The sequence below is a fragment of the Salmo salar genome, chromosome ssa03 (assembly GCF_905237065.1).
Source record: "Salmo salar chromosome ssa03, Ssal_v3.1, whole genome shotgun sequence".
NCBI classification, from domain to species: Eukaryota; Metazoa; Chordata; class Actinopteri; order Salmoniformes; family Salmonidae; genus Salmo; species Salmo salar.
In genome coordinates, this window is record NC_059444.1 from 96,234,405 (window position 1) to 96,248,192 (window position 13,788).

General features: G+C 43.6%; 1 protein-coding gene across 6 annotated transcripts in view; it reads right to left on the reverse strand.

The window, feature by feature from the left end:
* Positions 1-13,788, reverse strand: part of LOC106606337 (neuronal-specific septin-3) — a 218,060-nt gene that overhangs the window by 40,547 nt on the left and 163,725 nt on the right. The window contains exons 1-2 of one of the 6 annotated variants that reach the window (XM_045715910.1): positions 9,129-9,274; positions 5,041-5,114 (exon numbers count right to left, since the gene is read on the reverse strand). The exons of 3 other annotated variants lie outside the window; for them this stretch is intronic. In XM_045715910.1, coding sequence (XP_045571866.1) covers positions 5,041-5,050 — 10 coding nt within the window. In that variant the 5' untranslated portion in view covers positions 5,051-5,114; positions 9,129-9,274. Of the gene's footprint in view, positions 1-5,040; positions 5,115-8,978; positions 9,349-13,788 lie in introns of those variants that run through there. 2 more of the 6 variants (XM_045715911.1, XM_045715909.1) reach the window with 2 other exon arrangements.

A 13,788-nucleotide genomic window follows, 5' to 3' on the forward strand; every position in this document is an offset into this window, starting at 1 on the left:
AACGGATGTTGTCAAATCGATCCCGTTAACGGGATTTGATCCCTAAGAAGTTATTAATTAACTACTTAAAGAAATTAGCTCCAATCTAAATGTTGCGCCTTTAGATTTTGAGAAAATTAACAACTAAGGAAGAATGTTTCACTTCTCTCATTGACTTGTCAAACCCCAAATCCCGGTCTGGTTTGTATGGTCTGTTTCACAAGCGTTCCCGGAAGTCTTGAGATGTTGCGCTTCTGGGTTTAGAAACTCTCTGGCCAGACTGTGTGCGATCATGTGTGTTTACTGGGAGTCTGAGCCACAGAGCATGTGTCAGCTAACCCAGCCTGTCAAACCACAACTACTCAGAGACTAGCAGGCCACAACGTGTGTGTGTGTGTGTGTGTGTGTGTGTGTGTGTGTGTGTGTGTGTGTGTGTGTGTGTGTGTGTGTGTGTGTGTGTGTGTGTGTGTGTGTGTGTGTACTGGGAATCGGGCACTCTGAGCATGTGTCAGCTAACCCAGCCTGTCAAACCACAGCTACCCAGAGACTAGCAGGCCACAACGTTATCACTGACATGATAACCTGGATTCTGCATTCAACAACACTGTTATTTGTAAGCAAACTGGACTGAAAGGGAAAGTAGGACCTCAAACAGCTAATCCAACCTATTGTGTAAAAGGTCCAGCGGGAAGTTTTAGATTCATTAACACATCTATTCTCCAGTTTACAGCAGTTTAGAACAGTTTACAGCAGTGGTTTTTGGTTATTGTTCGTCTCCACACACACAGATAGAGAGAGAGCTGTGGCCGTTGGTGACGGTTAGTCTTCCTGATTTAATCAGCTATAAATATCTGACCCCACACCCACCAGAATGGAACTAATCCACACAGCTATCAGTTCTCTCAGGACAGACAGAGAGAGAGATCTATTGGGGGAAATACCACAGTGTTCCATCACACCAGCAAGATGTGTGACCTGTTGCCACAAGAAAAGGGCAACCAGTGAAGAACAAACACCATTGTAAATACAACTCATATTTATGTTTATTTATTTTCCCTTTTGTACTTTAACTGTTTGCACATAATATGACATTTTAAATGTCTTTATTGTTTTGGAACTTTTGTGAGTGTAATGTGTACTGTTAATTTTTTATTATCTACTTCACTTGCTTTGACAATGTAAACATATGTTTCCCATGCCAATAAAGCCCCTTAAATTGAATTTAAATTGAATTGAGAGAGAGAGTAGTCCTCTGTCATACTGAGTCGACCATCTACAGACATGGACCTAGTAAAGCCCTGTACAGCTAGAGAGATACAGACATGGACCTAGTAAAGCCCTGTACAGCTACAGATATACAGACATGGACCTAGCAAAGCCCTGCACAGCTAGAGAGATGGGGACACACTATGGGGTCCAAGATAAACAGAGAGTAGAGACACACATCTCTGAGATGCATGAGAAAAGCAAACAGAACAGCAGAAGTGATGAGAGTGCCGGACAGGGAGAGAAGGAGACGGAGAGAAGGAGTGACAGATCGTTTGTCCAGGCAATTTGGAGGAGAGACAACAGGTCATATGAAGGGGCCTTAGAGAGGAGAAACAGAACAGATGATGAACAGAGGAGAGAAGAGGAGAACAGATGATGAACAGGGGAGAGAAGAGGAGGAGAACAGATGATGAACAGGGTAGAGAAGAGGAGAACAGATGATGAACAGGGGAGAGGAGAGGAGAACAGATGAACAGAGGAGAGGAGAGGAGGAGAACAGATGATGAACAGGGGAGAGGAGAGGAGGAGAACAGATGATGAACAGGGGAGAGAAGAGGAGAACAGATGAACTGAGGAGAGGAGAGGAGGAGAACAGATGAACTGAGGAGAGGAGAACAGATGATGAACAGAGGAGAGGAGGAGAACAGATGATGAACAGGGGAGAGAAGAGGAGAACAGATGATGAACAGAGGAGAGGAGAACAGATGATGAACAGAGGAGAGGAGAACAGATGAACAGAGGAGAGGAGGAGAACAGATGAACTGAGGAGAGGAGAACAGATGATGAACAGAGGAGAGGAGGAGAACAGATGATGAACAGGGGAGAGGAAAGGAGAAGAGGAGCGATGATGAACAGAGGAGAGGAGAACAGATGATGAACAGGGGAGAGGAGAACAGATGAACAGAGGAGAGGAGGAGAACAGATGAACTGAGGAGAGGAGAGGAGGAGAACAGATGAACTGAGGAGAGGAGAACAGATGATGAACAGGGGAGAGAAGAGGAGAACAGATGATGAACAGGGGAGAGAAGAGGAGAACAGATGATGAACAGGGGAGAGAAGAGGAGAACAGATGATGAACAGAGGAGAGGAGAACAGATGATGAACAGATGAACAGAGAAGAGGAGAACAGATGATGAACAGGGGAGAGAAGAGGAGAACAGATGATGAACAGAGGAGAGGAGAGGAGAACAGATGATGAACAGAGGAGAGGAGTGGAGGAGAACAGATGAACAGAGGAGAGGAGAACAGATGATGAACAGAGGAGAGGAGAACAGATGAACTGAGGAGAGGAGAACAGATGATGAACAGGGGAGAGAAGAGGAGAACAGATGAACAGAGGAGAGGAGAACAGATGATGAACAGAGGAGAGGAGAACAGATGATGAACAGAGGAGAGAAGAGGAGAACAGATGATGAACAGGGGAGAGGAGAGGAGGAGAACAGATGAACAGAGGAGAGGAGAGGAGGAGAACAGATGATGAACAGAGGAGAGAAGAGGAGAACAGATGATGAACAGGGGAGAGGAGAACAGATGATGAACAGAGGAGAGGAGAACAGATGATGAACAGAGGAGAGAAGAGGAGAACAGATGATGAACAGAGGAGAGGAGAGGAGGAGAACAGATGATGAACAGGGGAGAGGAGAGGAGAAGAGGAGTGATGATGAACAGAGGAGAGGAAAGGAGAAGAGGAGTGATGATGAACAGAGTGCCTTCAGAAAGTATTCATACCCCTTGACTTACTCTACATTTTCATGTGTTCCAGCCTGAAATCAAAATAGATTAAAAAATAAATAAATACTCACCCATCTACACACAATACCCCATAATGACACGGTCAAAACATGTTTATAGATATTTTTTTTCTCCAAATGTATTGAAAATGAAATACAAGAATATCTCATTTACATACGTATTCACACCCCTGAGTCAATACATGTTAGAATCACCTTTGGCAGCGTTTACAGCTGTGAGTGTTTCTGGGTAAGTCTCTACGAGCTGTGAGTGTTTCTGGGTAAGTCTCTACGAGCTGTGAGTGTTTCTGGGTAAGTCTCTACGAGCTGTGAGTGTTTCTGGGTAAGTCTCTACGAGCTGTGAGTGTTTCTGGGTAAGTCTCTACGAGCTGTGAGTGTTTCTGGGTAAGTCTCTACGAGCTGTGAGTGTTTCTGGGTAAGTCTCTACGAGCTGTGAGTGTTTCTGGGTAAGTCTCTACGAGCTGTGAGTGTTTCTGGGTAAGTCTCTACGAGCTGTGAGTGTTTCTGGGTAAGTCTCTACGAGCTGTGAGTGTTTCTGGGTAAGTCTCTACGAGTTATCCACACCTGGATCGTGTAATATTTGATCAACAAATTGGTTGTTTATCATTGCTAGACAACCATTTTCAAGTCTTACCATAGATTTTCAAACTGATTTAAGTCCAAACTGTAAACGTGTATTTGAGTATTAAAAGGGCTTCTAAAGTTTGTCATTTCCACTTTGAAATGTCAGATTTGAACTTTATCTAAACATTTGATCAACCCTTACAAACATGTCTATGAATTATAATTCACATTTCCTGCTTCTGCAGAGGACTAGATAATAGTTTGTATACATCTAAACTCTTCTTGATGGTCCATCTTCCTCCAACTGGATGTCATGAACATTAGCTGTAGTGAGATGTAGGTGTGTTTACTGTTGGCACAAGATGGCAGCTAGCCCAGTTTAACCACGGGTGCTTTCTGTACCTGTCTCTTAGCTAGACACCGTTTCAGCATCTATTGCTTCCGCTGTCCCCTATTAATAAATATTGATGAATCAGGGAATCAGGGAACTGATTGAACCGTGAACTCATTCGATCTTGAACGCAGCTCTACATGGTTAGTAGATCAACACTGTATCAGCACATCTCTGTATTCAGCACATCTCTGTATTCAGCACATCTCTGTATTCAGCACATCTCTGTATTCAGCACATCTCTGTATTCAGCACATCACTGTATTCAGCACATCTCTGTATTCAGCACATCTCTGTATTCAGCACATCTCTGTATTCAGCACATCACTGTATTCAGCACATCACTGTATTCAGCACATCTCTGTATTCAGCACATCTCTGTATTCAGCACATCTCTGTATTCAGCACATCTCTGTATTCAGCACATCTCTGTATTCAGTACATCTCTGTATTCAGCACATCACTGTATTCAGCACATCTCTGTATTCAGTACATCTCTGTATTCAGCACATCACTGTATTCAGCATGCTCCTCAGAGAATTACCAAAGATTACCAAAATCATGTGATAACACATTTCTTGCCTCATAACACACACACAACACACACACACACACACACACACACACACACACACACACACACACACACACACACAGTGTTGAGCAACAGTTAGCTCCACAGTGACAGGGGGTAGAGACACAGCACTGCTAAAATGGTGTCACACTTTACATATGAAAGAGCAGTGAGATTCATCAACATGTGCTCTATCACATGGCCACAACCACAAACATTCACTAGTCAACAACCAACAACAGAAACCTTCCTACTAAATATTTCTCAGCATCAAGACTCAGACAAAAAAAATTACTGCCGTTCAAATCAAACCAAGACATTCTTTTCATTTCACTTTTGAAGAAATCCCATTATTCAGAAAAACATGCATTGTAACAGCCCGGTCCAGACTGTTGTCCCTCCCACCCCTTTCCCACGGCTGAAGTGGACCGATCCAGTCAGGTCTCATGGTTTGAAGAGGCATTGAGATCGGCCCATAGAGGCCGCGGGGGGAGGATATAGAAGATTCCTACCTTCTCTCATTCACAAAAGCCAGTCCGATTCCCGTTCTCTCTCTCAACGCTCCAGTCCTCAACCATGCAGCTGCCTGCCCACCAGGCAGAGAAGAAGAGAAGAAGAAAGTCCTTATTTTTCTTCTCTTTCTTTGCTCAGTTTATCCACTCACTCGCTTTCCTGAGCTGGAGAGGCGATGGGGAGGATTTGAGCTGATGCCTCTAATTCCTCTACCTCTCTCTGTCTCTCTCTCTCTGACTGACTTTCTCCCTCTCTCTTGCACTACCTCTCTCTCTCTCTGACTGACTTTCTCCCTCTCTCTTGCACTACCTCGCTGTCTGTCTCTCTCTGTGTGTGTGAGAGCGGGGGTGATGGCTGAAGCAGCTCACAGCCATTCACATGCAGATTGGCTCAAGGAGCTTCCACTAATCCAACAGAGGACTTCACCTCTCTGCTGCCTAGCACTCCCTCCCCCCATCCTTCCCTCCCCCATCCCTCTCTCCTTTCTAAGACTCATTTACACACCAGTAGCTGGGTCGTCAGACTTCTGGCAAGTGTGAATTGGTGTGAATGTCTGTGTAATTAAATGTGTGTGTGTGTGTGTGTGTGTGTGTGTGTGTGTGTGTGTGTGTGTGTGTGTGTGTGTGTGTGTGTGTGTGTGTGTGTGTGTGTGTGTGTGTGTGTGTGTGTGTGTGTGTGTGTCTAGCAAGAGAGAATGAGAGCTCCCTGCTGACTGCAGATTCAACTCTAGAAGTAATTGACCTATAAAATCAATGAGTAGAAAACGCAGCCATTCTCTGTAGAAAGTAGCCGGTACGGACCCATACACCCCTCCACACTCCCTCCTGTCAATTCTATTCAATTCAAGGGCTTTATTGGCATGGGAAACATATGTTAACATTGCCAAAGCAAGTGAGGTAGATAATATACAAAAGTGAAATAAACAAGGAAAATGAACAGTAAACATCTCTCATCTCTCTCTCTTTCTAGTCTGTGACTATCACTCTGTGATCAAATAAACAGTTTTATTTCTCCACATATACTGGTACAGTATATTTTGGTTTATCACTACGGCAACAGCCTCCAGGAACGAGACACTATTTACATCTTACAGTTATTAAGAAAATCAGGAGAAATAATAAAAACTCCAGAAAATTCACAGTCAAGCTGCTCTGTTTCTGTGGGGTTGACTTATTGCCCAATCATCTCTTCTGACAAGAACTCTGTTCCTCTCCCACTCCACCTCTCTCTCTCTGTTTCTCTCTCTCTGTTCCTCTCCCACTCCACCTCTCTCTCTCTGTTTCTCTCTCTCTGTTCCTCTCCCACTCCACCTCTCTCTCTCTGTTTCTCTCTCTCTGTTCCTCTCCCACTCCACCTCTCTCTCTCTGTTTCTCTCTCTCTGTTCCTCTCCCACTCCACCCTCTCTCTCTGTTCTCTCTCTCTGTTCCTCTCTCACTCCACCCTCTCTCTCTGTTCCTCTCTCACTCCACCTCTCTCTCTGTTTCTCTCTCTGTTCCTCTCTCACTCCACCTCTCTCTCTCTCTGTTTCTCTCTCACTCCACCTCTCTCTCTCTCTGTTCCTCTCTCACTCCACCTCTCTCTCTCTGTTTCTCTCTCACTCCACCCTCTCTCTCTGTTCCTCTCTCACTCCACCTCTCTCTCTCTCTGTTTCTCTCTCACTCCACCTCTCTCTCTCTGTTCCTCTCTCACTCCACCTCTCTCTCTCTCTGTTCCTCTCTCACTCCACCTCTCTCTCTCTCTGTTTCTCTCTCACTCCACCTCTCTCTCTCTGTTCCTCTCTCACTCCACCTCTCTCTCTCTCTGTTCCTCTCTCACTCCACCTCTCTCTCTCTGTTCCTCTCTCACTCCACCTCTCTCTCTCTGTTTCTCTCTCTCTGTTCCTCTCCCACTCCACCTCTCTCTCTCTGTTTCTCTCTCTCTGTTCCTCTCCCACTCCACCTCTCTCTCTCTGTTTCTCTCTCTCTGTTCCTCTCCCACTCCACCTCTCTCTCTCTGTTTCTCTCTCTCTGTTCCTCTCCCACTCCACCTCTCTCTCTCTGTTTCTCTCTCTCTGTTCCTCTCTCACTCCACCTCTCTCTCTCTGTTCCTCTCTCACTCCACCTCTCTCTCTCTGTTTCTCTCTCTCTGTTCCTCTCTCACTCCACCTCTCTCTCTCTGTTTCTCTCTCACTCCACCTCTCTCTCTCTGTTCCTCTCTCACTCCACCTCTCTCTCTCTCTGTTTCTCTCTCACTCCACCTCTCTCTCTCTGTTCCTCTCTCACTCCACCTCTCTCTCTCTCTGTTCCTCTCTCACTCCACCTCTCTCTCTGTTCCTCTCTCACTCCACCTCTCTCTCTCTGTTTCTCTCTCTCTGTTGCTCCCTCACTCCACCTCTCTCTCTCTGTTTCTCTCTCTCTGTTCCTCTCTCACTCCACCTCTCTCACTCCACCTCTCTCTCTCTGTTTCTCTCTCACTCCACCTCTCTCTCTCTGTTTCTCTCTCACTCCATCTCTCTCTCTCTGTTTCTCTCTCACTCCACCTCTCTCACTCCACCTCTCTCTCTCTGTTTCTCTCTCACTCCATCTCTCTCTCTCTGTTTCTCTCTCACTCCACCTCTCTCACTCCACCTCTCTCTCTGTTTCTCTCTCTCTGTTTCTCTCTCTGTTTCTCTCTCTCTCTCCATCTGTCTGACTAACAGATAGTGATGCAGAGCGTTTCCTCTCTAGATGTTCATTGCTACTAATACTAGAATGTGTTATTATGTGGCTACATGGCTACATCACAATCACCTGTATTTACCAAGTACATTTACATCCACCCAGAGTTTGACTTGGTGAAATGGTGTTGCCAGCACTAGACAAAACATACATACATGGCTACATAGCAGTATGTCTACACACATAGCTACATGGCTACATAGCTGTATGGCTACACACATAGCTACATGGCTACATAGCTGTATGGCTACACACATAGTTATATAGCAGTATGGCTACACACATAGCTACATAGCTGTATGGCTACACACATAGCTACATAGCAGTATGGCTACACACATAGCTACATAGCTGTATGGCTACACACATAGTTACATAGCTGTATGGCTACACACATAGTTATATAGCAGTATGGCTACACACATAGTTATATAGCAGTATGGCTACACACATAGTTATATAGCAGTATGGCTACACACATAGTTATATAGCAGTATGGCTACACACATAGTTATATAGCAGTATGGCTACACACATAGTTATATAGCAGTATGGCTACACACATAGTTATATAGCAGTATGGCTACACACATAGCTACATAGCTGTATGGCTACACACATAGTTATATAGCAGTATGGCTACACACATAGCTATATAGCAGTATGGCTACACACATAGTTATATAGCAGTATGGCTACACACATAGCTACATAGTTACATAGCAGTATGGCAACACACATAGTTACATAGTTATATAGCAGTATGGCTACAGCCATAGTTACATAGTTATATAGCAGTATGGCAACACACATAGTTACATAGCAGTATGGCTACAGACATAGTTACATAGTTACATAGCAGTATGGCAACACACATAGTTACATAGTTACATAGCAGTATGGCTACAGACATAGTTACATAGTTACATAGCAGTATGGCTACAGACATAGTTACATAGCAGTATGGCTACAGACATAGTTACATAGCAGTAAGGCTACAGACATAGTTACATGGCTATTTAAACACTTCTCTATGTAGTTCTCTGTATGTGATTAACACACAGCAGTCAATCAATGCTGATTTAAACAAAGGAAACTCACTGAAAAACAAACAGGGAGATAGAAAGAGAGAGAGAGACAGAGAGAGAGAAACAGAGACAGACAGAGAGAGAGAGACAGAGACAGAGACAGAGAGAGAGACAGAGACAGAGAGAGAGAGACAGAGAGATAAGAAAGCAGACCTGTTGTGATTCCTTTGAGACGGTAGGCCATTATTGAAGGCACCGGGGGCCCTTACCCCTTAAACTCCTCTCTTCTCATCCACTTCTCTCCTTCCCCCTCACACTCCCCTCTCCTCTACCCCTGTCAGAATAATGGAAACAGTTCTTTACCTCTAGTGGAGACAGGAGCAGTCAGGAAACCATGTGCTGATAATACTACCCTGTATTCAATAAACAGAGAAGTACTCAGGATCTCAGTTCAGTTAGCAGACCGCCAGTGTGTGTCTGTGGATGGGTGTGTCGGCCTGTGTGTGTGTGTGCATGGATGCGTGTGTGTGTGTATGTATGTGTGTGTGCATGCATGTGCATGCGTGTGTGGGTGTGTGCATGCATGTGTGGGCGTGTCGGACAGTGTGTCAAAGGGTGATGCATTTCCTGCCCCGTGGGGCAACAGCTTCCTGACTACATATTTAACCAGCTGGAAATCTCTCTCTCTCTCTCTCTCTCTCTCTCTCTCTCTCTCTCTCTCTCTCTCTCTCTCTCTCTCTCTCTCTCTCTCTCTCTCTCTCTCTCTCTCTCTCTCTCTCTCTCTCTCTATGTCTCTCTCTGTCTCTCTCTCTTTTTTAAGAGGAAACTGAGTTAGGTAACTAAAAGTGAAAAGGCCTGTGTGTGTGTGTGCAGAGAGGAGTTCTCCTCATGCCAAAGTCACAGTGTCCAGGACAACTCTCCTGCCCTACAGAGAATCTCTCCTCTGACACACAAAGCTCTAGGCTTAGACTGACTAAACTGCTCTGGGTTTAGATTGACTAAACTGGTCTGGGTTTAGACTGACTAAACTGCTCTGGGTTTAGATTGACTAAACTGGTCTGGGTTTAGACTGACTAAACTGCTCTGGGTTTAGATTGACTAAACTGGTCTGGGTTTAGACTGACTAAACTGCTCTGGGTTTAGATTGACTAAACTGGTCTGGGTTTAGACTGACTAAACTGCTCTGGGTTTAGACTGACTAAACTGGTCTGGGTTTAGACTGACTAAACTGCTCTGGGTTTAGACTGACTAAACTGCTCTGGGTTTAGACTGACTAAACTGGTCTGGGTTTAGACTGACTAAACTGCTCTGGGTTTAGATTGACTAAACTGGTCTGGGTTTAGACTGACTAAACTGCTCTGGGTTTAGATTGACTAAACTGGTCTGGGTTTAGACTGACTAAACTGCTCTGGGTTTAGACTGACTAAACTGGTCTGGGTTTAGACTGACTAAACTGCTCTGGGTTTAGACTGACTAAACTGCTCTGGGTTTAGACTGACTAAACTGGTCTGGGTTTAGACTGACTAAACTGGTCTGGGTTTAGACTGACTAAACTGCTCTGGGTTTAGACTGACTAAACTGCTCTGGGTTTAGACTGACTAAACTGGTCTGGGTTTAGACTGACTAAACTGGTCTGGGTTTAGACTGACTAAACTGCTCTGGGTTTAGACTGACTAAACTGGTCTGGGTTTAGACTGACTAAACTGCTCTGGGTTTAGACTGACTAAACTGGTCTGTGGCTATATTTCCCATACTTTACTCCAGTGGTTTAAACCCTGCAAAAGAAACAGAAGTGATCCAGTTTTCCACCCTGCTCTACTGGAGACAGAGAGTATATCTGTATCTGTGTCTCTGAAGTAGAAAGGGTAGGAATGTTGAAACGTTTCAAAGCATCTAGAAAGATACAAGGAAGTCCACTGTCCCTCTCCTTCTCTGGGAAGCAGGTGATCATGAAAAGGAAGGAGAGGTGACGTTTTCCCAGACGAGAGGTTTCACATTCCCATCCCACTCCTCCATCCCACACTATGGAAACAGGCTGCATGCAGCCCAAACCTGATGCCATTCCCTATATAGTGCACATAGAACTCTGGTCAAAAGTAGTGCACTACATAGGGAATAGGGTGCCATTTGGGATGAAGCCTGATGCTGTAACAATCAACATGTTATACAAATGCTAAACACATACACTATACACATGGTTCTCTCGGGGAGTGTGTGTTGTCATTAGGGACAGTGCATTGCCATATGAAGCTTCTCCATTACGGCCAGTCAGTAATTACAATCACATGTTGCACATTCAAACACACACCTGCTGGCTTCATTCAGCTAAGGTTGTCAAGGAAACCCCCAAGATGAAACCAGAAGTATCAGGTTCACTCTCCCTTTACACATGCTCTCTCTCTCTCTCTCTCTCTCTCTCTCTCTCTCTCTCTCTCTCTCTCTGTCTCTCTGTCTCTGTCTCTCTGTCTCTGTCTCTCTGTCTCTGTCTCTCTGTCTCTGTCTCTCTGTCTCTGTCTCTCTGTCTCTGTCTCTCTGTCTCTGTCTCTCTGTCTCTGTCTCTGTCTCTCTGTCTTTGTCTCTCTGTCTCTCTCTCTCTGTCTCTCTCTGTCTCTCTCTCTCTCACTGTCTCTCTCACTGTCTCTGTCACTGTCTCTCTCTCTGTCTCTCTCTCTGTCTCTCTCTCTGTCTCTCTCTCTGTCTCTGTCTCTCTCTCTCTCTCTCTGTCTCTGTCTCTCTCTCTCTCTGTGTCTCTCTCTCTGTGTCTCTCTCTCTGTCTCTGTCTCTCTCTCTCTCTCTCTCTCTCTCTGTCTCTCTCTCTCTCTCTCTCTCACCTAATTTATTTCACTAAATGATACTTCACTAACTGATGCTTCACTAACTGATGCTTCACTAACTGATACTTCACTAGCTGATGCTTCACTAACTGATACTTCACTAAATGATACTTCACTAAATGATACTTCACTAAATGATACTTCACTAAATGATACTTTACTAACTGATACATTATACTTCATTAACTGATACTTCACTAACTTACTTCATGTAACTTCCTTCACTAACTGCTTCATCTAACTTCCTTCACTAACTGATACTTCACAAAATTATATTTCACTAACTGATACTTCAGTAAATGATACTTCACAAAATTATATTTCACTAACTGATACTTCACTAAATTATATTTCACTAACTGATGCTTCACTAACTTATACTTCACTAACTTATACTTCACTAAATGATACTTCACTAACTGATACTTTACTAAATGATACTTCACTAAATGATACTTCACTAACTTATACTTCACTAACTGATACTTCACTAAATTATATTTCACTAACTGATGCTTCACTAACTTATACTTCACTAAATGATACTTCACTAACTTATACTTCACTAAATGATACTTCACTAAATGATACTTCACTAACTTATACTTCACTAACTGATACTTCACTAAATTATATTTCACTAACTGATGCTTCACTAACTTATACTTCACTAACTTATACTTCACTAACTTATACTTCACTAAATGATACTTCACTAAATGATACTTCACTAAATGATACTTTATTAATTGATATTTCCCTAACTTCCTTCACTAACTGATACCTCGTAGCCTTAGAGCAGGAACACCATATATGGGCACTGACATTCATATTGGAAAGCGGCCCTGGAGCAGGAACTCTGTATATATGGGCTCAGACACCCATCTTGGAGTCCACCTCACTCACCTGAATCCCCTTACTTAATCAACCACCCTCATACCATTTAAACGGCATTCATCTTTATTTACTCCGTTGTACATCTGCAAAACAAACAGTCCATGGCACGGGCTCTGTGAGTGTTGAAGACAGATGTGATAAACGCACACACTTACCATCAATCCCCCAGAAACAAGCAGTGAGCTGGAGATAGAGCTCCATCCTCACTGTCCTTCCTGACTAACCATTACGATGGACTGACAGGAAACACACAACACACACCCACGTTAAAACTACATACACACTAAAGGAGTCCGCATGCTTTTAGCCGAAACACTTCAGAAGAGTTTGTGCATATATCATGACAACATTTGTGACGTTTAGGACTTGGGTGAGGGGTTTTTCGGCTGTTCGGGGACATTTTTATTCTAGTGCCATGCTAACGTTCGGAGCCGAAATCTACGCCCCTTCGCCAGTGATTGGTCAACAGTAGGGATTCTTCAATAAACACTTTGTCATTTTAAAGAAGAAAGGGAGAAAAAGACAACGGCACCATCAACAGAGAATAACATCCACAGAGAATAACATCCACAGAGAATAACATCCACAGAGAATAACATCATCCACAGAGAATAACATCCACAGAGAATAACATCCACAGAGAATAACATCCAGAGAGAATAACATCCACAGAGAATAACATCATCCACAGAGAATAACATCCACAGAGAATAACATCCACAGAGAATAACATCATCCACAGAGAATAACATCCACAGAGAATAACATCCACAGAGAATAACATCATCCACAGAGAATAACATCCACAGAGAATAACATCATCCACAGAGAATAACATCCAGAGAGAATAACATCCACAGAGAATAACATCCAAAAAGAATAACATCAACAGAGAATAACATCCACAGAGAATAACATCCACAGAGAATAACATCCACAGAGAATAACATCATCCACAGAGAATAACATCCACAGAGAATAACATCCACAGAGAATAACATCATCTACAGAGAATAACATCCACAGAGAATAACATCATCCACAGAGAATAACATCCACAGAGAATAACATCCACAGAGAATAACATCATCCACAGAGAATAACATCCACAGAGAATAACATCATCCACAGAGAATAACATCCAGAGAGAATAACATCCACAGAGAATAACATCCAAAAAGAATAACATCAACAGAGAATAACATCCACAGAGAATAACATCCACAGAGAATAACATCCACAGAGAATAACATCATCCACAGAGAATAACATCCACAGAGAATAACATCCAC